The following is a 21,825-nucleotide window of genomic DNA, read 5'->3' as shown; positions in this document are numbered from 1 at the left end:
GTGGCAAATGAAGAAATCATCTCCAAAGGTCTTGCACTTAATCTAGAAGGACTCTGTGGAGTCTGTCATCTCCTGCCGTCCACCCATAGCCCTGAAACCCGGCTGGCCGGCCGAGGGAGACGGCGAACCCCGGGGCCTGGGAGCGGACGCGTGAGCCAGCAGAGCTGGCTTCTGGCCGCGGATCTGACTGTGAACCTTTGCTTTCCTATTTCTGCCCTTCTCATCCCATCATTAGACCCCCCTTCTTCAAAGCAGACCAAATCCTGTTCCCTAATTAAATGATGTATTAAATCACTTTGTTAGCACTTAAGTATTCTCTTGCAAACAGGCTTTTATTTTTGTCTAAGCTTACAGCAGGCAAAAGCTGCGATGTGGCTGTGGGGGTGGTGTTAGGTAACATTTTATTAATTAACAGATGAAGTTTTAGGAGAGGAAATGTAAATTTTACCTGTAGACTCTTCCAATATTACCTAGCAGCAGTAATTTTCTTTCTGATATTCCCATGGTGAGGCAAGGGAGAAAAAACATCGGTAAGGCAATCATTATAAGTGATTGTGCCTTGCAAGTCATTAGAAATGTAGTATTATTTATTTATAGATAGATCCATTACATTCATCATCGTAGCTGCATCTTCTAATGAATCCTTTAGAGTTATAAAATTAATATAAAGTGTTAAGAGCATCTCTATCTTCTGATCTCTAATCCTGCAAGGATGGAAATCAGTGAATAATAAGGGAATTTAGTGCCTGCTGCAGGGAAGGAAGGGGAGAGCTTCAGAGGATAGATGTGTATTCCACTTATACCAAAAGCTTCAAAAATGAAGATGTATGTGCAAATGAGCTGATGCCTGGGGTTACTCAGCTGATAAGTAGATGGTCTCTCTGAGGGAAAAGTGGCAAGCAACAATTATCCACAGAACAGCTTGTTCTTCCCTTGCTGTGTTGTGTGAGCGATACAACTCAATCACGAAGATCCATCTCTCATTTTCCACATGCACAGGTGGGAGAGAAGATGTTCTTCTTCATCCGGTGCCCTCTTGTGCCCTGATTTCTTCTTGCCCGTGGGTCCAGGGGGCCCCTATGTGGGTCCTGGACCCTGTGGAGCAGTCATTGCTGCCTCTGAGCCCCTCACCTCGGAGGCTCCTGGGGTGGCTGGCCAGAGGTCCACATCCTGGTGTCAGTGCCCAGCTGCACACTTCAGATGGGGCTTTCTGCTTCCCAAGTGAAACCAGGGCCAGGAGGTGCAGCCAGAGGAGGAAGACCTGACACAGGACCCAAAGAGCCCTGCTGGCTCCCTCACCCACTCAGGCTCTTGGCTGCCGAGCCAAGCCAGATGATGAGGGGACCGGAACACCTCTCTTGTGAAGAAAGGCTGAAGGATTTGGGTCACTTCAGTCTGGAAAAAAGATGGCTGAGGGGGGATCTTATCAATGCTTATAAATACTTAAAGGGTGGGTGTCAGGAGGATGGGGCCAGGCTCTTTTCAGTGGTGCCCGGGGACAGGACAAGAGGTAATGGGCACAAACTTGAGCATAGGAAGTTCCATCTCAACATGAGGAGGAACTTCTTTACTTTGGGGGTGGCAGAGCACTGGAACAGGCTGCCCAGAGAGGTGGTGGAGTCTCCTTCTATGGAGACATTCAAAACCCACCTGGACGCACACGTTCCTGTGCAACCTGCTCTGGGTGACCCTGCTCTGGCAGGGGGGTTGGACTAGATGATCTCCAGAGGTCTCTTACAACCCTACCATTCTGTGATCCCATTGCAGGGGTGGCACAATCTCCTGCCCCCTCCTCACCACAGAGGTGCCTCCCAACATGGCTTTAAAAAAAAAAAGCAGCCCTAAATATACTAATAGTCCTCGAAGTGTCCTCTCCAGGATGTAGGCAGAGATTGGCTCCTTTCAGCATGCTGGGAGTGAAACGTTTGAAATTTCAGCAGTCTTGGGAGCATCTGAGAGTCCAAACCATCACACTTTTGCCCACCAGGTACAGACTTTTAGGACTGACTGTGTGGTAGGAGCTGAAACCTGCTTTGCCCACAAGCAGCAGCCCCTACTCGTTTCTGGAGCACAGAGTGTAAAGCACTGGCATTGACCGGTTGTTTCAGCTGTACCGTGGATGTTGTGTTCTCTGTACATGTGTTCCAAAGGATCAAATTTTGCCTGTTGCTAGGACAAAGGCTAGTCTCAGTCTCAGATAGTGAGGGATTTGTTGATGTAAGATGTGTTTCTATGGGGAAAAAATGAACCTTCGTGAGTTGCGAGTCCACATTATGCCTGGTCCATTTGGGCTTTCTGGTGGTGACAGGAGAAAGCAGATCCCGAGGTCTCAGTGCTGGTACCAGAGGTTTGCCTGGGCCTATGAAGAAGGGTTATAAAACCAAACTGAACTTGAATATGCTCCAGTGCCTCCTTGAATGGCACCCTGAGCCGTTCACCTTGGAAAACTATTTATAAAGCCAAAATATAAATATAAATCTTGAAGATGTAGCTATGTTATTTTGAAGGGTTATTGCTTCTACTTCATGGCCTGGTTTCTGAGCCACTGCAGAAACTCCAATCAGCTTTGGCAGACCACGAATTAGGTCACTTCTCCATTGGCATCTTCCAAAATAGCTCCGAAATAGATAGTAACAAAGATATTTAAGGCGAGATAAACCACACTGGTGTTTATGGTGCTTGATATCAAACTATTAGTTTGAACTTGGATAACAAGGCCTTATGAGAATATTGAAACGGTTAATGAGGCTAAAACCTCTATACTATTGTACACCAGTGTGTAGTTAGGGTTGATGCCACATGTGAGAAGTTATTGGCATCTTTGCTATTCCCAACTTTGCTTCCAGGGTTACGTGAGGTAATTGGCATATATAGGCCAGGGAGAGACAGTAGTTTTTCAAGTCTTTGCTAACTTGATCAATAAACTAGTTAGATAAAATAACTCTCAGTTATCCAAACCTAGTTTCAAGTTGGAAAGTTTCCAGCAGTCCAATGAAATGAGTGAAATTTTACTCATTGTGATAGACCAAGAGTTGTTGCAGGACTGATACTTGTCGATAGGTGAAAAGAACGCAGTTTTTTTTGTTTTAGCGCTTTACCTTTTTTCCCTGAAGCTAAGCAGAAGTTAAAAGACATCCCCCCCAAAGCTGGTTAGTGGCCAGAGTGCTGGTGAGATGCCCCAGGTGTGCGGTGACTGCAGGTGCTGTGTGATGTGGGTCTGGAGCCGTGCACAGGGGGACACAAACCACCTCCGGGAAGAAGAGTTAATGGCTTGAGCATTGTCACACCAAGCAAAGAGTCCACCCTCCTCAGCCTCAGTGTTGCGCCTGGTACCTGTGATGCTTTATTGGAGTTCAAGAAGCCATAGCTTTCATTTACTTTCCCAGCTGTGCACAGGCTTGATCAGTTGTCACTAGAGCTTGCTGCATCTGCCAGTTGTTTGGTTGCTTGTAGCCACTGGTCGGTGCTTCTGCGGTTCTGGTCAGGTTCACCACAGTACCTTGTGAAACCAGATGTCTCTCTGTCACTGCCCATAAAAATAAATGCTTTTATTTCTTTGTATCTTTCAGATAATCAACCCCAATTTCATTCAAGAAGGTGAGTTAAGGACAGCTGTGCAGTGAGTGGCACAGAGGGGGAGGCCAGCAGCTGTGACTTACTCCGGTGCAACAGCTCTGCACCCACCAGCGTTACAGCAAAGGCAGATCTCCACTACTCCGTCCCCAGGGAAAGCGGTCTTCCTGCTGGCTGCTCAGCTCAGACAGCCTGAGGACCGCAGGCGAGGCTGAACCCCCCGAACCTGCCTTCATGAAGTCTCACCCTCCTGCCAGAGCGCAGGCCTGGGGGGTGGACAGTCCCCACTACCTCCTTTGCTGAGCTGTCAACAGCTGGCTTTTAGTAATGGGGGAATTTTGGTAACATAATCCCAGGACCCTCAGCTGTTTGGGACCCAGATCCCATAGTTGGTCCTATAATGTATTCTCTAGACTTCTGTGGGGAAACATCCTCACCTGTAGATTAAAAGAAGGTGTCATGTGTGTGTCCCCATGTTTTCTTCCAGTGGCTCCAGAGTTTCTTGTGCCGTTAGTGGACATCACCTGCCTGCTCGGTGACACAGTGATGCTGCAGTGCAAAGTCTGTGGACGGCCCAAACCAACTATAACCTGGAAAGGACCGGATCAAAACATTCTTGACAATGACAACAGCACGGCCACTTACACCGTGTCATCCTGGTAAGGTCCTGCCTTTGGATCCCAGCATAGGTGGTCATGATGGTCATGTTGCCCTCAAATACGGAACCAGCCAGGCTACAAGGCTCCTCAGAAATGCAGTTAGTCGAGGCTGGCATGGTGTATTGGCACATCACTGCACCCCACGTCAGCTAGAAAGGGTCAGATTTTGGGGCGCAGGTAGCTCTACAGTTTCCCAAGTTGATGTAGGGTATATCCACAGAGCGTGTCACTGGCAGACATAAGTTTGCTCTGACTGACCTCCTGAGCCAGCTGCAAGCCAGAAGCAACTCATGTTTCCGACATATTAGTTTGGCTGATATTGCCTCTGCGTTGCTGGGGCTTCTCTGCTTGAGTTTGATGCCGTGCTCATCTTTGGTAGGAACAGGAGCCGAGCAGAGCAAACCCTCCCCAGCTTGCAACACCCATATCTCATTGGGTGTTTTCTTATTTCATGGGCAGAGGTGGTAACTCCTGCAGTTTTCCTGAGCCTTTCCTCAGCTGTTCCTAAAAAACCTACACGTGCTCCTGGGAAGGCTGCATCTGGCTGTGCTTGGACAGAAAGATGCTTGTCGTGATGTTTCCAGCCTGGCTAGGTTGGGGGGAAAACCATCTTTACAACAAGCACTGGGAAAATCCGAAAAGGTCTGGAGTTGAATTCAGGTCAGGTAACTGCCTGCTGCTGGATGCTCATCTGCAGCTTATATAAGCGATTTGGGCCAAACTGCAGTGGAAATCTCCAGGAGGCAATCTTTCATGCGAGCTTTTCAGCGCTTCTGCTGCAGGCTGAGATGAATCCAGGGAGTACAAAGTCACTGAAAGCGAAAAATGAACACTAGGAGAGAAGGGATGTTATATGTTCCATAATAAAAATTACATCTGATCAAGAGCTTCCTTCAGAGACCATTGGCTTGTGCAGCTGCCCCAGAGCACCCAAAAATGTCTTTTTGGCCATTACTCAGTAGATCGCTAGTCCCTTATCTTCAGGCTTCTGGCTAGGGCTGGGATGGGGGGATATTTCCGTACAGGGTTCTGTTTTCCATCACAGTCTTTCGCCTGTGCATTGGCTGTCCGTGCACTATCAGCACTTGTATTGTCTTGTTACTCGTATTTGTTTTTCAGTGAAGACACTGCCTGCCAAGGAGAGGCCCAGCAGATCAGTGGCTGTCTTACAAATCTTGCTGGCATAGTGTCCAGTTTGCGGGGGAAGGGTATATTTCTGTCTTGTTTTAAATCAGCATAGTCAGACCAGCAAAAGCCGCAGCGTCGAGGCAGTTATACCGGCAACCATGTCCTTCTGCAGTTTCCGATAGATTATGCATTCAAGAACTAGTCTGCTTCTGCCATCAAGGGAATTTATTGTTGGCTCCTAGCTGGGTCTCCCAGCTAAAGCAGTTACACAAGCAAAATGCTTTAATTCAGGCCAACTCCCTTAAATTGCATATTGAAGACTGCAATGTGCAAACCAAAGTGACTATGTACAGACCTGCTATAAATTCACTAGACTCCAGAGAGCTGTTTGTCTGCTCAGATTGGCCCAAAGATTGAGAGTCTTCATGAACTCAGCACCAGCGTTCTTTATCTCTAGCTGTTGTGAGATGTCCAGCCTTCTGACCAGGGACCTGGCAGCCTCATTCGATCAATGGCACACGCTCCAGGGGTCTGAAGCTTCCCAGAAATGTCAGGCATCCTGCGCTGTGTGACTGCCTTGTGCATCTGTGGGAAACCCAAGCTGTCCAGCACGTGTTGGACTTAACTGCAGAGGCACAGCAGCTCAGCATCTTCTGAGACAGAAATTACGTGCCCGGGAAAATCTTTCCAGATATATGGGGTCTAAGCATCCGGCTCTGGACAGGCAGAGTAAATGTTCAGCTCTTGGACTTTGCTTGCTACTTGAGTGATCCTCTCCTCCTCTGAGAAGGACAAGTAGATTTGCCTGGCAGCCAGTTTGGACCATTGTGCTGGAAGGTTTCATTAACAGCCTAATCCTGACACATGGAGGGGTTGTACTTGGATACCAGCTTGCTGGGGGGATGTTCCGTCAAATGAGTTAACAGTTTTGTGTGCATGTGTGTTTGTAATGAGGCAGGACAGGAACAAGGATAAAAAGCATTAGTGACTGAAGCAGTGTTTTATAATCGGTGCTTCCTGCATCCACAGTGACTCTGGGGAGCTCACCTTGAAGATCTGCAACCTGATGCCTCAGGACAGCGGCATTTACACCTGCGTGGCAACCAATGAACACGGAACCGCATCAACCTCTGCAACCGTCAAAGTTCAAGGTAGCACATCTGACCTTAACACTGCGCGGGGTCCCTTGGTGGGGGCTGGGAGCACACAGGAATTGCCGGCGCAAAGGCGGCCAGACATGGAGCTGTGCCAGGTGAATTGAGACGTTACAATCATACAACTGTTCCTCAGCCAAGTCTCCCACTGATGGCTGAAGGCATCACAGACTCTTTGCGCTTGATTAAGTCGTCTGATCATAAGCATCACATCTGGGAAATGAAAATGCTTTGGCACCGGTTAAGCTCCTGCATCCTGCTCACAGCACTGCTTCCCAGGGGCTCGGTAAGGTCAGCTGGGGGAAGCTGAGCTCCCTCGGGCTGCCAGGCCCCAGGGGGGATAATGTCCCGGCCGCCCACAGGGAGCTCTGGGCTTTAGTCTATGCCTGGAGCCGGGGGACCTGGGATCCAGTGGCACCGATTTTCAGCCTTCCTGTCTCTGTGGGGTACGGAGGAGGCAAGTAAGGTTTGGCCTGGTTGAACTGTTCTGCAGGGACTCAACTCAGAGACATGTCTCCGAGTCTGAATTCTCAGCACTGTGATTAGTGACCCATCTAATTGTAATGAACATGAAACGATGAGTTGACGCTCATGACCTCCAGCTCCAGAAAGGGATCCGTTAGCATGAGAGATGAGGGGTGCCTGCTGCGTTGAAGGGGATGGCACAGAGACAAATGTCTAACTGGTGACTTACAGACGCAGGAGTGTCAAAAGCATTTAGAAGTCAATTTGTTTGGTCTCACAAACTTCCCTAGAGATATAATTTCCCAAATTTATCCAAGCAAGTTACTGGCTGCACTAACTACTAACTACTCCTGTGCTGAAGGGAGCCCTGAGCAAAACAGTGAAGAATTACTGGTCATTTGTTAATCTGTCAAACATACTAAGCGCCATACACCCAGAAGCACTCTGAGTGGCTTTCTTGTGTCGTTTTCGGACACTTTAAGGTGACTCCCCACCTCACTCACTACTTGGGGAAGTCCACAAGAATATTTGTTTTCCTCAGTTCCACAGGCTTTGCATCAGGTCTTGAACTGAAGCAAAAATTAGCAGCAGAAGGTGGGAGGTAAAGAGGCTCTGCCTTTACAGCAGCTGAGCTCAGACAGATCCTCTGCAGGGCAATTCTCCTGGCCGGTCTTACAGGGAGCTCCCTGGGGCATTGCAGTCCAGTTGACCACCAGCCGTGAGCAAGAAGATATTACCCTTGCCCTGTAGTACTGTGAGACCATGTACCTGATGCACCTGATCTTCAGAATAAAGCATTAGCGCTCGTTGACGTGATGCCAGACTTGGTGCTTGTTTTCTCTTCCCAAGGCGTCCCAGCTGCCCCAAATCGCCCCATTGCTCAGGAGAGAAGCTGCACCTCTGTGATCCTGCGCTGGCTACCCCCATCCAGTACAGGCAATTGCACCATTTCAGGCTACACTGTGGAGTACAGAGAAGAAGGTAAGTGGTTTGAGCTGTGCTCGCTGGCTGGGAGAATGAGAACAAACTGTCTCCTTTATGGCACACCAGGTCCCAAAAGCATCCTTGCCAACACTGGAGTGCCACTAGCTGTTGCTCACAGATCCCAAAGTCTAAGGCCACAAGAAGCCTTTCTATCATCCAGTCCAAGTTCTCATATATTACAGACCTTTCTGTTCCCTCCAGTCACTTATGGCAAATAAAGTAAAGCTAAAACAACACTAAGGCACCCTTTCATTATTTGCATTCTGCCACTGGTGGATGTTTCCTGGGAATGCACAAACAAAGCAGCCTCATTATTTTTTTGATCTGGGTAGAGTTGCAGATGCCTGCATACTTTTCAAGCTCAGCTCTGAAATCCATTTGTTCTTAAATCCAACCATCCTTTTCCCCTGAAGAATTAAATAGGTATTAAATGCACTGTTTTCCCAATAAGCACAGGCATGTGCTCTTGAAAAGGGCATTTGAAATTATTCACATCCCTTTTTGCATTCTTCCTGCAAAGGTGTGAGGGTCCCTGGGTAGTAAACCTTGCCTTAGGTATGTGGTCTCTGTTTTTTTCCCCTTCATCCTTCAAAAAATCCTACCTCATGTTAGTAAACGTGCAAACTTAACCACTCCATCATATTAATACCTTCCCTTAGCAAATACTCTGCCTTGACCCTCACAGTGCCCTCAGTGTGACTGGCATTTCTGTGAAAGAATAAAAGCTCTTCTATTAACAACAGACACCAAAAGAAGCAGCAAAAAAAGCAGCAGTGTTTTCAGTTTTCAGCATTCCTCCCACTCCAAAGGAATCACTGCCTCTTCCCTGTAAAACCAACCTTGACCTTGCAAGACCTGGCAATCAGAATTTGCTCCCAGCGCACACAAAATATATGGGCCACGGTAAATAATGAACTTACTAAAATAAGATAAAAATTTATATATTCTTGAAAGAAACCATAGGCTGTGACAGGGGTCAGTGTCCTAGGAGACCTTTTCTGTTCTGTGACACTGTGCAGATGAATAAAGTATTGCTCCTTTGGATGCCGAATGTTAGGCAATGGTTTGGTTTCTGTTAGGAGCAGAAACACATGAGTCTCACACATTTCTTTGCTGCAATCCTGCTCAGCTGCAAAAAGCCCATACTAAGCCTTAGAAAGCTGGTTCTCCTCCTGCACCTCCAGGTGCAGCCACCACATCTTCTGAAAGACTTCATCTGCAAAAGCATTTTGATTGCTCTGACACCCTGTTTCAACTTCACCTAGGACTCCCTTGTCCATTTTTTTTTTTCAGTATTTCTGCTACCAATTCTCTCACAGCAGAGCTGTCATCAAATCAGCTTTCCATTCCTGTCTTATCACGCTGCCCTGAGATATCACTTGTAGTACCCAGCCACAGCTACACTGCTGGAGAGATCAACTTGTCCCTGGGCTGTGATTTTTCCATGTTTATCAGTCAAGTCAGGGACATTTCCTTCTTCCCTCATGTAGCCAGACTGGAAAGTGTCTGCAACACAAAATAGCTTCCTATGGTCCAGTTCTGGTTTAAGAGAACTACATCAGTATGATGTAATGTTGCCTTTTGAAAACCCAGTGGGTTTTAACCTCCCAGAGTACTGCATGAGTTGGGTAGAGAAAGCTTCTGCTCTGAGTTCACGTATTGAGACTGTTTCCTTCAGCTCTCCTTTTCTTTCTCCGTAAAATGCAGGCTCGCAAGTCTGGCAGCAGTCGGTAGCCTCAACTTTGGACACGTACCTCGTCATTGAGGATCTGGCCCCAGGCTGCCAGTATCAGTTTCGAGTGAGTGCCAGCAATCCCTGGGGGATCAGCTTGCCCAGTGACCCATCCGAATTTGTAAGGCTTCCGGAGTACGGTGAGTAGGACACAGCGAGGAGGGGCTGGTGTCTGCAGGTGTCCACCTGTATGGTGTGCTTTGATGGGTCCTGATAAAAACGTTGATCCTGGACCTGGTAGGAATACAAGAAATAGCCTGGGAGATGCTCAGAGCCAGCTCCTGCCACTAGAAAGACTTTTCATGTCTGCTCCTCCAGCAGGGCTCACAGCCTCCCTCCATCACAGAAGCTACTGCACTTTCCTAGCATGTCCCTCTTTCTATCCCAAGACCATTTCTTCTCTTCATCTCTGGGCAACAGGCTCCACATCCTGCCCAGTGTGTCCCCTGCCTTTCCACAATGCTGGTACCACCAAGGGCTTCTGCTGGCCAGCCCAGCTGGGGTCTGCAGGTCACCTTGGAAAATGTACCCCCCAAAGCAATGCAGCCTGCGTAGGAAGGCTGTGATGGAGGCGAGCCCCCAGCGCATGGTGCTGCAGGAATTTGGGGTACAGCTCACCCCCGGTAGTGCTGTAAGCAGAGCCCATGTTCCCCATGTTTTTGTAGCTTCAGTACGTAACTAGGACTGTGACTGGCTTGGATAACCTGTGCTGGATGAAACAAGAGCTCACACGGCATAGCTCTACCTCCCAGTTACACACAGACATGCCTTAGACTGTCCGTGTGGCCCTTATCAGCCCTAAATTGTGAGGACAGATTTGAATCCACCTTATCCATACCTTCCTCTGGGGAGCTCTGGCTTGTAGTGGTGCAACGCATTGGAGCTGTGCCTCAGCAGTACGAAACTGGACTCCTGGCTGTAATGTTTGCTTGTTTGAGAAATATAGTGTCATATAATTTTAAAATATGCAGTTTATAGTCTACATGAAACTGTCATTACCTTTACGCTTTCTTGAATGTGCTTTGTTCTCCCAAAGACTCTGCTGCCGATGGTGCCACTATTTCATGGAAGGAAAACTTTGACCTCGCTTATGCAGAGCTGCATGAGATTGGGAGGTAATATTAACCATGCTTATCGCTGCACTAAAACACCAGAACAATGGCTTGGAGCTTTTTCCTTGGAAGAAAGTTTAGGTTGCTTTTTGTAGTTAACTTGAAAACTGCTGCTCCTTTAAAGACCATTGCACATTAAGTACTGACTAAAATACAGACTGAGTAAAATATGAACTAAATCCTGTCTTTCAAGATCAGTTGCGATTTGAAGATTGCAACTTGGCAAACTCATGAACAATTAGGCAGCCAAAACTCTGACAGCCACTGCTAGCTCTCGCTGGTATCTCCTCTGACATCTGATTTGCTGTGAGCTTTTGAAGTCACGGCAATTTGCTCGTTCTGGATATGCTTAACCCCAAAGGCTGAGTTTGCCGGCGCACTTAGGCGTGTGACTGACTTCAGTCACACACTGAAGCGCTTTGCTGATTGGGACGGTCAGTTGAACAGGAGCCTCAGCAGGAGCTGCGTACGGTGTCAGCCCTCAGTGCTCTGAGCAGACAACAGCTAAGGGGCACGCAAACAATTCAGGTTAATGCAGTTAGTTCTTCATCTCAGAGATCAGAGGCAAGTAATTCTGGGGCTGAAAGGATAGGAATCTCTCTGGTTCTATAGAAAGAAAAGTGATGTATTGATAAGAGGTCAAGTTCAGAACATGATTTCACTGAGTAGTTTTACTTTTGGGAAGGGTACTAGGCACTAGTCTGTGTGAATTTCCTAAATACTTTTGCACCAGCTTTTTTCTTAATTTATTACTGTGTGCCTGAAACAGTGAGACAAAATGATAGGTTAGGGATTAGTTAACAAAGCTTTTCTTTTAGTTGTCTGAGAAAGTTTGGGCTCTCTATTAAAACAACTGGAGAAGGGAGACCCACAGCTAAAAAAAGAGATAGAACCTGTAAAAGTGGCAGCAAACTGAACCCAGGGGAGATTGTTAGAGGACATCAGTTTGGCTGTTCAAAGCAAAGCGTCACCGTTTGCTCTCAGTATTTGCTAATCCCCAAAGAATCTCTACACCCAGGGTAAGAGGTGGAGGCTTTTTGTTGGAAAAGGTTATGAACAACTAGTAAGTCTGATTCCTTGTGAAATATTAATGTGCCGAATCAAATAACACTTTGAAAATCAGTCTGTTATTGCATTGAAAACCAAGCATGATTAATTCATGAGGCTCCTTCATTATTTTGTGGTTTTGGGTTTTTTTCAGGGGACGATTCTCCATAGTAAAGAAATGCGTTCACAAAGCCACCCGGAAAGACGTTGCTGTAAAATTCATTAGTAAAAAAATGAAAAAGAAAGAGCAGGCGGCACACGAAGCAGCTTTGTTACAGCACCTACAGCATCCTCAGTACATCACTATCCATGATACCTACGAGTCTCCTACTTCTTACATCCTAGTTTTGGAACTGTAAGTACGTGGAGCGTGAATTCAAGTGTCTGAGTAGGAATCACAGCCCTGTTAAAGCCAAGGACAAAATTCACCCTGACTTCAGCGGGGCAAAAATTTTGTCATCTGTTTTTTATTGATTGTGATGTCAAATGCAATACCCATTTTCTGCAGAGCTTCCACTGCCTTTTCTTTACGATAGATAAGATTCAGAGGGACAAATAAAACTGCTTTCTCCTCCGGTGAAGCTTGCGTAATTGTATCACCACTTAGTTTGTCGCACTGAATAGCATCAGATGAATTTGGGCAGTTTTGTCCAATTTTTAAATTCAAGTAAATGTGTTTTAGCTAGATTGAAGCCTACATTGTTCTAATGCTTCTTGGTGAAAAGAGCTGTGTAGCAACTATGCTTGCCCCTATAAGGAGAAATAGCAACTGAGATCCAAAATGATTCTTTGTTACAGTATATCCAACAAAGTATATTTGGGCTATTTGCTTGTTTATTTAGATGGATAAATAAAACTAGGTGGAAAACTTTTATTGGGTTAGTTTTCCCACAGAACATATTACCAGCTGAAAATGTCAGTGATTTTTTTTCTGCATTATGCAACTAGCTCTATAAATAAATAGATGAATCCAAATAATTAAGAGGATCTGTTTTCAAAGGAATTGCCTCCATCTATTGAATCCATCCTTAAGCAAATGAGTTTACTTTGAGACTGTTGCTAAATATTTCAAGGACCGGAGATAACAATTGAGGATTAATCATTCTACCACTTCCGTGGCCTGCAGTATCTTGAGATATCATTAAATACTCATCAGGTCTTGCATTTTAGTTTCCTCCATTTTTAGGTCACAAAGTTTCCATTGCAATTTTGTTTTCAAATATTAACTGTTCCTAGAGATATCATGTGATCTTTCATGTGCAGGGTTTGATTTGTTTGTAGGATGGATGACGGTCGTCTCTTAGATTATCTAATGAACCACGATGAACTTATGGAGGAAAAAGTTGCTTTCTATATAAGAGACACAATGGAAGCCTTGCAGTATCTTCACAATTGCAGAGTGGCTCACTTAGATATAAAGGTAAGAAGAAAAGAGAGTGATGCTATTATTCAGTGCCCTGGTACAGAGTTCCCAGCTGCACAGACAGGGAGGAGGTGCAGTCTGTACCCCAAAGAGATGATCACTAAAGGGACAAGCACTATCTTTCAGACTTATTGAGCAGAGAAAGGACTTGCTGGCCTGCAGCGCAAAGTCTTTTTGCTTTCTTCAGACAAGAGATGCACCTATTTTCTTGATTCACTGGTTTGTTCTCAAGAGCTTTCTGGATTTAATGGTGGAGGAGGAGGATGTCTGAGACACGAGCGAGATGTCACTAGCATCTGACTGAAGAGGAATTATAAGATAAATCCACAGGTCACGGTTTAGGCTCACACCTGTACTGACTTAGCTACCAAGCTTCCTGAGCAGAGCTGGCTTGTGCCCAGGCAGCTCAGGGCAGGCCAGAAGGAGCACGTGTCTCCTTCTCTCCCTGGAGAGCCCAAAGCAAGGGGAAAAGGAGTGTGGAGGGGAGCAGGAGGTGGGGAGGGCTTGCAGAGGCAAAGGAAAGCAGCACGCTGTGTTGTGCTGCAGAGCCTGAGAGGGGAACTGAGAGAGAGGAAGAACAAGCTGCATTGTGGACAAGAAATTCAGGCATTCCCTGATGTCATACTCAGTTAGATTAGCACAGCTTGAACCTCCTTTTGTTAGTGCACATGGCAGGAGGCACCGTACTGTCCTGGATTCAGCATTGTGCTGCTGTCTTCACCAACATTCCAGTTATCTTGGATGACAAAGAATTAGCGATTGAAGTTATGATCAAGTATTTTGAGTTTTGTGATCTGCAGCATTGATTCTGGTTGCCAGGGACATCAGATAATCTATGATTTTTTTCAGACTTAAATGCCAATTAAAAATGAAGAATGAGAGATGAGTTTAACTTTCTTGTGTAGTGGACAGTCTGGCTCCAAGGAGGTCTCTTCTCAACTCTCCAACCCCCAGGCATGTCAGATGAAGTGACGCTTTCATTCTTCTGCTGCCTACTACCACTACAAAAAAAAAGAAAGATTCCTTTTGTACAGTACCTCATGTAAGCATTAGTCCCAAAAGGCTAAATCAACCTGGCTTCTTTCAGTAAGATTGTTTGTATTTTCTGCTGTATTTATAGGACCTGTCAAAAAGTAGGTATCTCTTGGAGGTAAGAAACTGCACTGAATTCTCTATTTGATCATAAGATACTTCCCAGAAACAAGGTGGGAAGCCAATTTTCTGTGACCTATTTACAGTTCTCCTGAATGAGGGATGCTAAATAAAGCACCTTCTGTTGCTAAGTGGGAAACAGGAGATGCACTGGTAGTGACAGGAGACCTCGCCATGAACTGTCTTCTCCCAGGATCCTGCTCAAGAACATGTTGATTTTGTCAATGCAGACTGCACGAGAGAAGAGCAAGCAGAGAGAATGGAACAGCAGAGTAGTGAACTTTGCTTTATATATATAGCCATGAGGCAGCAGTAAAATATGCATGAGGATGAGGGGCTATAGGACAGAAAAGTAAGTCTAGAGAGGGTGAAAGAAGTAAATTAAGAAATCATCTCAGAGCAAATAAAGGAAGCAAAATCCATGTTACGTCCCCAGAGCGGAGTGTATAGGCAATGCTCAGTATCTCCCACTGAGAAAGATCTTAAATACCCAAAAGAGTTGGTAAAACAGAGGGGAAAACAACTGGGATGAAATATAATTGCACACTGGCTTGGAAGTCGTGACTGGTGCTGGTGTTCATATGGGAACACTGGAAGCTCCATCCATGTCAACTGTCACCGACAGTAATGGCACTCACCAGAGGTCCTCCCGGGGTACGTGGTAGCGGAAGCAAAGTTGAACATTTATTTCATGAAGAACATTTCTGCTACAAGTTATGCACATTTATGTAGCCAGTTGTCATGTGAACAAATGGAATCTAAATAAACTTGTATCAGGCACACACAAATCTTATCAAAATTTAAAAATCTGTCAGTGCTCTTAATCTGTACAGATTAGTTTGGGAAAATAAACTGTGTTTATTTGGGACAAAGTGCAAAATCCCAGTGCGTTGCCCTAGTGCAAAAGAGGATGTTGTCATTTCATCTTCAGCATTGATCTGACTTTACAGCCGTGTAAACAGCAGCTGAGCTGGTTCCTTGTCATTCATTCTCCTGATCTGTACCTCACATATCTGATTAAATGCGAATTTTGATTGGCTATTAAACCTAAATGAAATCTACACATTTTATTTGCAAAAATATAATATAATTAAGTTTTTGTTATTATCTTTTCAACAGCCAGAAAATCTGCTCATTGATTTAAGAATCCCGGTACCTCGCGTCAAGATCATTGATTTGGAAGATGCGGTTCAGATCACAGGTCATTACCACATCCACCACCTGCTTGGAAACCCGGAGTTCACTGCTCCTGAAGTTATCCAAGGCCTTCCTGTCTCCCTGAGCACAGATATCTGGAGCATTGGGGTCCTCACCTATGTCATGTTAAGTGGTGTCTCTCCATTCCTGGATGAAAGCAAAGAGGAGACTTGTATCAATGTGTGCAGAGTAGATTTCAGCTTCCCACCCGAGTACTTCTCCGATGTGAGTCATGCCGCCAGGGATTTCATCAACGTAATTCTCCAGGAAGACTTCAGGAGACGGCCAACGGCAGCCACTTGTTTACAGCATCCGTGGCTGCAACCACACAACAGCAGCTATTCCAAGATCCCACTGGATACCTCCCGCTTGGCTTCCTTCATTGAGCGCCGCAGGCACCAGTACGACGTGCACCCGGTCCCCAGCATCAAGAGTTTCCTGATGAGCAGGCTGAACCCAGGCACATAATGCCTCCCTCCCTGGGGTCCTACATGGCTGGTGCTGAGGCAAGGTGCAGGGAGCAAGCAGGCACGAAGCAGAACTGTCTGTACATAGTCCCGTACTCGGCGTTTACATTTCACGTGGCTTCCCTAACTGCAGGGTACAAATCATTGCAGAGGTGGCAGTACCTGCCCAGTTCCTCGGGACCAAAGCAAAGGAGGTGACGGCGGTGGGTACCCGCTCCCTCCCCTTGGCGGGCTCCTCCTGGGACACGTGCTCTTGTCGCATCCACCGCGAAACAGGACCATGGGAAGCAAACACCAACTGGAAATGAGAGCCAAAATTGTAGTTGCCTTAATCTTTGTGAGGCAGCCTTATAAGAAATCCTCTTGATCTTGCTGAACTGATTTCAAAATGTACGAGAGATTAGGAGTAGGATAGTCGGGGGAGTGAGACTAGGCTGACCTTAGCGTGTACTGCAGAACTGCACTGAAGTCAGTTTTTGCTGATATCATTGGAAGCCTGCTCCAGGTTAACAGATGGATTTTCCAAGCCCCATATGCCTGGGTCTGCCATGATTTTGGTGGGGACTTTGCCTGCGTAGGACATGCAAGATCAGGCCCTAGTCACTGCTGGGTTGGCTTCTGTGGTGGCGTGGCTTAGATACACTCTCGCTGTGTTAGTGCTCAGACCAAAATCCCATGTTAATCCTTGGGTTTTCTGCGGTGTCAAGTCAACATGCAGTACCTTTCAGAGCTACGATTAAGGCAATGAATTCATTGGAGCATACAGCTGATTTTGACTAAGCACAATGGGACTACGATGGGTTTTTTTAAAAGCATTTTATAAACACTGTACAGAAATCTTTTGCAAAACCTGTGCATTGAGAAAAGGCTGTGTCCAATTTTTGCAGTATCTGTAAACTAGATGATGATGAAGACAATTTTTTCTATCACAGGTTTTCAGTATACATATATTGTATCATACATATAAATATATATATATATTTAAAGGATCCTGTTCCATTTCTAGCTTCAGAATTGCTTGGCCCAAAGTCCATCTAAGCCTTTGGAGTGCAGTAGGAGTGGTGAGTTCATCCGTGTGCTTACAGCTTGAAAATCGTTTTCAGTGTCTAAAGTATGTCATTTGTTTCATTTCCAAACTTGTAAACGTCTCTCAGCCACCGTTAGCACCTCATCACTAAAGCATTCGTGAGGAAATTTTTATGCCCAAAGCCTAATTTGTAATAAAATAAAAAATATTCACAATTAAAACACTTCTCTCTTGCAAGCCAAGTTGCAACATCACCATATTGATGTTACAGTGATGGAGCCAGCCTTAAATATAACCAACGCAGGGAGTCTGCAGCGACAAATCAGCAGTTTGTAGACTGGCCAAATCTTCCTCTCTAGCAGTGGGACTGGGAAGGGAAACACCTCCCCGGCTGGGGCTTCCCCATCCTGCTGCTGCACCACAAAACTCTACAGCCTTGTAGGGTGACGATGAAAAAGATATTTTTTTTCCCCCTGGCATGCGAGGACTTTATCTCCGTGCTGAGTGCCATTGCTGTGCCTATAATGGGAAATGTCAGTTGTTGCCAAAGGTTTTCCTAAGGAAAAGGGCTTGATCTGACCATGTGTGCTCAGTATAGAGTCTCTTGTAAGGGCAAGAGTCACATTTAATGTAAGAGCCAAATAGCTGCACTGTGAGCCTGCAATACATCTGCAGGAGCAAAAGCTGTCTCTGCCAGCAGGTGGTGGAGATGCTCTGCAAGTACTGTTAAACTCTCAGGGCTCTGCTAGCCCTTTGATTCACCTCCAAGCTCAGTTTCAGGGTAGGCAGGAGACCCGGCCCTTCTCTATCAGTATGCTGGAGTGGTCGGTATTTTGATAGTGGAGAAGAAAGGAGACACAGCAAAAAAACCCCAACATTCAGCACCGCGTACGTGCAATACAAGAACAGGCCTTGAGGTCGGGGAGCCACAGTCAGGAGGGTGAGCCTGGGTGTCTCAGCAGAGCCAGAAGCGGTGTACGAGGCTGTGTGGCTGATGGAGAGGTCTAATACAGGGGAAGTTGTGGAAAGGTGTGAAAGAGACGGTGTTCACAGAAGGCTAAGCCTTCTGGATCAGCTAAAACCTATCTCAGTTCCCCTCTGTAGTGCAGCAGCTCATTTTCTAAGCAATCCAGCAGCACCTCTTAGACAAAGACCAGACTCTCATCCTAAGCGAGAGTGTGAAGTATGTGATTTCTTAGCAACCAAAACTTCTTCAGACAGCAGTCATCAAGGGGTGTCTTTAATTAGCACCAGCCTCAGGTACTTTCTCACTACAGGACTGTTTGTACTCCTTCCTATTTGTCAAAGCTGGCTCTTTGTGCTGTGATAGCGCTGCCCTTAAAAAAATATTTATGGAAGTGTGATTTATAAAACCCACAGCTTTTATTAGGCCTGTGGGTACAGTTTAAGCCACAGTCTTTCTGCTTGGCATTAATACAAACAAATTCTCATGTATCACATGAAATCTGGAGTTATTTATCATTTTATTTTCCTACCTCCTGCATTCGCATCTCAAACTGCAACAGCAGACGCTTTGGATGCACAGGGGGGAAAAGCTGGATTGTTTAAGGAGATATTTAAGCCTCTCATTGCTACTAAATAACGGGGCGGGGGGGGGGAACAAAAGCGAAACCCAAAAGGCTGGAAGAGGATACATGTTTAGGAATTGGTGCTCAGATTCAAAGGAGAGATTCCTTGTCAAGGGAGGGCTGGAGGTGCAACTGTAATTCTGTTGTAAAGAGATTACAGAAGCTCAGTAAGGAGGCCTGGAGTGAGCCCACTGGGCGAGAAGCACCACAGCCAACCCCTTTAGCAGCATTCTCCAACTACTGGATTGTCTGGTGCATGAAATATTGCCTGTAACAAACATGGGGAAACACAGTTTCTCATAAATCTCCATTAGGCCCTTACAAAGCTCCCCAGAGAGCAGCTGAAGGTTTCCACCTGCAGCTTTACCACTCAGGGTATTCCCAAGACTTCACTCCCAAGAGTGAAGGTGTGATGGTAGCTGCACCCTCTAGCTTCTGTGGCAGCTTCAGGCCAGCTAGAATGACCAACAGTAATACTAGCCACGGAGCATCACAAGCTTGGTGCAGACTGGCACTACGCACACAGCCACCACCTTCAGACATCTTCATGGTAGTCTTGCCCTGGGCTGACATCAAAGTACACTTGCTCACAGCATCACCCCAGCGCTGGGGTAGGTGACAGGCCGCAGCAAGAAGGCCAGCGAAACACAGCCCGGAGAGCATGGTGACATGTGGCACTCATTATTTAAGACAGCCACAATTAAAGAATGCACATGGAAATGAGAAACTAATTCGCCTCTCTCTCTCTCCACTCCACTTGGAGCACCCAGGACAGGTAGTTTCACTCTTAGTCATTGACTAGGAAATCTGATTGCCCATGTAACATTGTCATCTCCCATTGGGTGTCCCAAGCACTTGCTGCCCTGCGGGTGATCCCCATCTTTCCACCCAGCTGCCGAGCACCTAATGCATGTTACTATGGGGATGACACGCAGCCAGTCCAGGGTTTCAGACTTTAATTTCTTAAAGCAACCCAGGCTTTAAAATTTACAAAATTTCCCTCTTCCTACTTGTACCAACACGTCTTGTTTAGTCTTACTGCCCTTTTACTTTAGATGACCCTATTTTTTTCAGTAACATTTATCTTTAAAAGTATTTTGCTTTTAAACTAAGTTAATGCTGAGACAAAGTCTGTGCCCTCAACTGACCTGTACAAGCTCTGTGGCTTTGGTGAAGTTCCTTAGCATTTCTGATGATGCTATTAGGCCTTTGTTATGGATACCGTGAATAAAGGCTAAATGTAGAACCGCACATTAAGACCTGACTATATATAACCATATTTTAATACCCTTGCAATGAGGGGACTGCATCAAGTGACCTGAGATAATATAAACTTCTGAGACAGATGTAAAGGCTAGTCTGTATATACAAACGTCTAACAGATAATTAACGCGCACAGGTGCTAACCACCTGGTTTTGTTTCAGTTCCTTTCACTGCAGAGGTAGATTCTCCTCTAACACAGGGCTTGGATTTAATTTCCAGCTCATTCATTCATGTCCCATCAGAAAATGGTGCTTTCCCAAGGAAACAAAATAAAATCCCATTTTTACTAGGCTGACTGCACACTGCCATCAAGTGATGAATTCTCATTCTGGGATCTGTATAGTGGTGAGTGTTACCATAGCGTCAGGATGCTGAATATTCGCTGTAACTGTAGTCTTTCTTATGGAGCTAGTGAAAAACCAACATCTCTACTCAAGCCATATCTCACCTTCATGTCCAACTTCTGATGCTGGTGCTTTTACCTCTCTTTCTACTAAACTGTTCAGCATTGCTCTGCCACTGAGGTCAATTTGATGGTCACTTTTGGAAGGCAAATGCAAAAGAAAGTGCAAAAAATAAAATAAATAAAAATCTCAGATTTATTCACTGAGATGAGAGCAAACAGTTGGAAGCTTTTCAATCTTTGCAACAATCAACTGAAGGAGGAAAAAAGAAACAGTATTGCTAACAGCTCAGCATTTTCAAGGTGCAAAGTAATTCCACAGCCTTAATTATTTCAGTGTATTGCTGGTCTGCCTTAAATGTATCTTCAGTTTTATTGCAGATTTCATTTGGTATGCCCACAATGTTGTTTTGTAAAGGTAAGTTTGTAAATATTTCCTTTGTAAGTCTAATCACTCATGTGTACTGTTGTGAGGTGATTACTTGCTGTCCCATGTTGTTATTACTATACTGCAGTATATACGATCATCTACGGATGTATCTTCAAACTGTACATCTTCTGTCCTTGCATTCCTATAAATAGAGTATACTAATGATGCAGTTTCTGGGCTTTTTCGATTAAATACAATTGTTCAGAGAAGAGCGGGTCAGTCTTATTTCACTCGTATGGCACTCTTCCCGAGGCCTTGAAGACTCAGAGCTTGCTCATCACTTTATTCACATTTACTGGAGGGATGTTCAGAGGAAACCAGCACAAGGGACCACCGCATCGGCCAACTCTGAGCCTTGCACAGGTCAACCCAGAAACAAAGCAGCCTCTCGGGAGTCACCCCGAAGCACAAAGTCTCTGGTCACAGTGTTGTCCGAAAAGTGGAGTCGTTGCCCAGTGTGCCATAAACTAGTTCTCGCACGCAGGGGAGATAACGCATTTTATTCAGGCCTGGGTGCTCGGTGGATTTCCACAAATCAAACACAGCCCATGCCAGTTTCCTTGTTATATACACAGAAAAGCTACAAGGCAGTACTCTCACAGTTACAATAATTGGTTAGTCATTTACATATAATTATAATATCTGCTGTGCCGTTCTCTTCAATCATAGCATCTCCAGGGAGGAAGGGTCTTCACCTGGGCGAAGGTCTTCTTGACCTGCGGGCGTGTGTTTTAGTGTTATAATGAAGACAGTCCAGTTAATGACACCTGGACTCTGGTTTTCACTGCCAAATTGGCATTGTTTGTAGAAGCACCTTGATTAGATGTTCATTTAAGGTATTAAGTGTCCCAGGCAGACCGAATAATTAGACTACTGGTGTTCCTTCAAACAATTCCCTTTGATCCTCTCCTTAGCAACTACTTAGCAACTATCTACAATCATCTTTAACTATGGACCCAGTACATAAAACTTAACTACAGAGCCATGGTTAGCTTTAATTTCGATGATAACTATCAACA

General features: G+C 45.6%; 1 protein-coding gene across 3 annotated transcripts in view; it reads left to right on the top strand.

Annotated features, from left to right (window-relative positions):
* Window positions 1–20,997, top strand: part of KALRN (kalirin RhoGEF kinase) — a 525,892-nt gene extending 504,895 nt beyond the window's left edge. The window contains exons 53-61 of one of the 3 annotated variants that reach the window (XM_054209626.1): window positions 3,570–3,597; window positions 4,061–4,232; window positions 6,390–6,511; window positions 7,829–7,960; window positions 9,671–9,835; window positions 10,732–10,810; window positions 12,009–12,209; window positions 13,136–13,274; window positions 15,549–20,997. In XM_054209626.1, coding sequence (XP_054065601.1) covers window positions 3,570–3,597; window positions 4,061–4,232; window positions 6,390–6,511; window positions 7,829–7,960; window positions 9,671–9,835; window positions 10,732–10,810; window positions 12,009–12,209; window positions 13,136–13,274; window positions 15,549–16,094 — 1,584 coding nt within the window. In that variant the 3' untranslated portion in view covers window positions 16,095–20,997. The remainder of the gene's footprint in view (window positions 1–3,569; window positions 3,598–4,060; window positions 4,233–6,389; window positions 6,512–7,828; window positions 7,961–9,670; window positions 9,836–10,731; window positions 10,811–12,008; window positions 12,210–13,135; window positions 13,275–15,548) is intronic. The other 2 variants (XM_054209624.1, XM_054209625.1) reach the window with 2 other exon arrangements.
* The last annotated feature ends 828 nt before the right edge of the window (window positions 20,998–21,825 follow it).

Source organism: Rissa tridactyla, chromosome 7 (genome assembly GCF_028500815.1).
Source record: "Rissa tridactyla isolate bRisTri1 chromosome 7, bRisTri1.patW.cur.20221130, whole genome shotgun sequence".
Classification (NCBI taxonomy): domain Eukaryota; kingdom Metazoa; phylum Chordata; class Aves; order Charadriiformes; family Laridae; genus Rissa; species Rissa tridactyla.
The sequence above is the reverse complement of the archived record's forward strand: the minus strand, read 5'-3'. Positions and strand labels throughout refer to the sequence as shown.